The following is a 549-nucleotide window of genomic DNA, read 5'->3' on the forward strand; positions in this document are numbered from 1 at the left end:
CCCTGCCCAGAGCCTGTGATGTCCCAGGGCTGGCCCACCCCGCTGGGTGTGATCCGTGCTGGGATGGGGGGTGGAACCAGCTGCACAGAGCCCCTCGCAGAGGGGGGGGTGCAGGCTTTCACCAGGCTCTGACACCCCTCTCCCCTTCCCTCACAGGCTCCGTCAACCAGGATGGCCAGGAGACCCAAGGTCCCAGCGACGGCTTCTTGAGGCGTGCCGTCTTCGCGCCGATCGGCGCCGGCTGCGTCATCTTCATCCTCATCATCATCTTCCTCGTCGTCCTCTTGATCAAGATCCGCAAGCGGCACCGGAAGCACACGCAGCAACGAGCTGCAGCCTTGTCCCTCAGCACCTTGGCCAGCCCGAAATGCAGCGGGAACGCGGGTTCCGAGCCCAGCGACATCATCATCCCCTTACGGACTACAGAGAATAACTACTGCCCGCACTACGAGAAGGTGAGCGGGGACTACGGGCACCCCGTCTACATCGTCCAGGAGATGCCCCCCCAGAGCCCAGCCAACATTTACTACAAGGTGTGAGGAGCAGCCT

General features: G+C 63.2%; 1 protein-coding gene across 1 annotated transcript; it reads left to right on the forward strand.

Moving 5' to 3' along the window:
- Nucleotides 1–156: 156 nt before the first annotated feature.
- LOC104521251 (ephrin-B1-like) lies at nucleotides 157–539 on the forward strand (the record flags this gene model as incomplete). Its single annotated transcript, XM_010163190.2, has 1 exon — nucleotides 157–539. A coding segment is annotated over one exon (383 nt), but the record flags the coding sequence as incomplete, so codon positions are not given.
- Nucleotides 540–549: the final 10 nt, after the last annotated feature.

This window comes from Antrostomus carolinensis, unplaced genomic scaffold (genome assembly GCF_000700745.2).
Source record: "Antrostomus carolinensis isolate BGI_N321 unplaced genomic scaffold, ASM70074v2 scaffold27562, whole genome shotgun sequence".
NCBI lineage: Eukaryota > Metazoa > Chordata > Aves > Caprimulgiformes > Caprimulgidae > Antrostomus > Antrostomus carolinensis.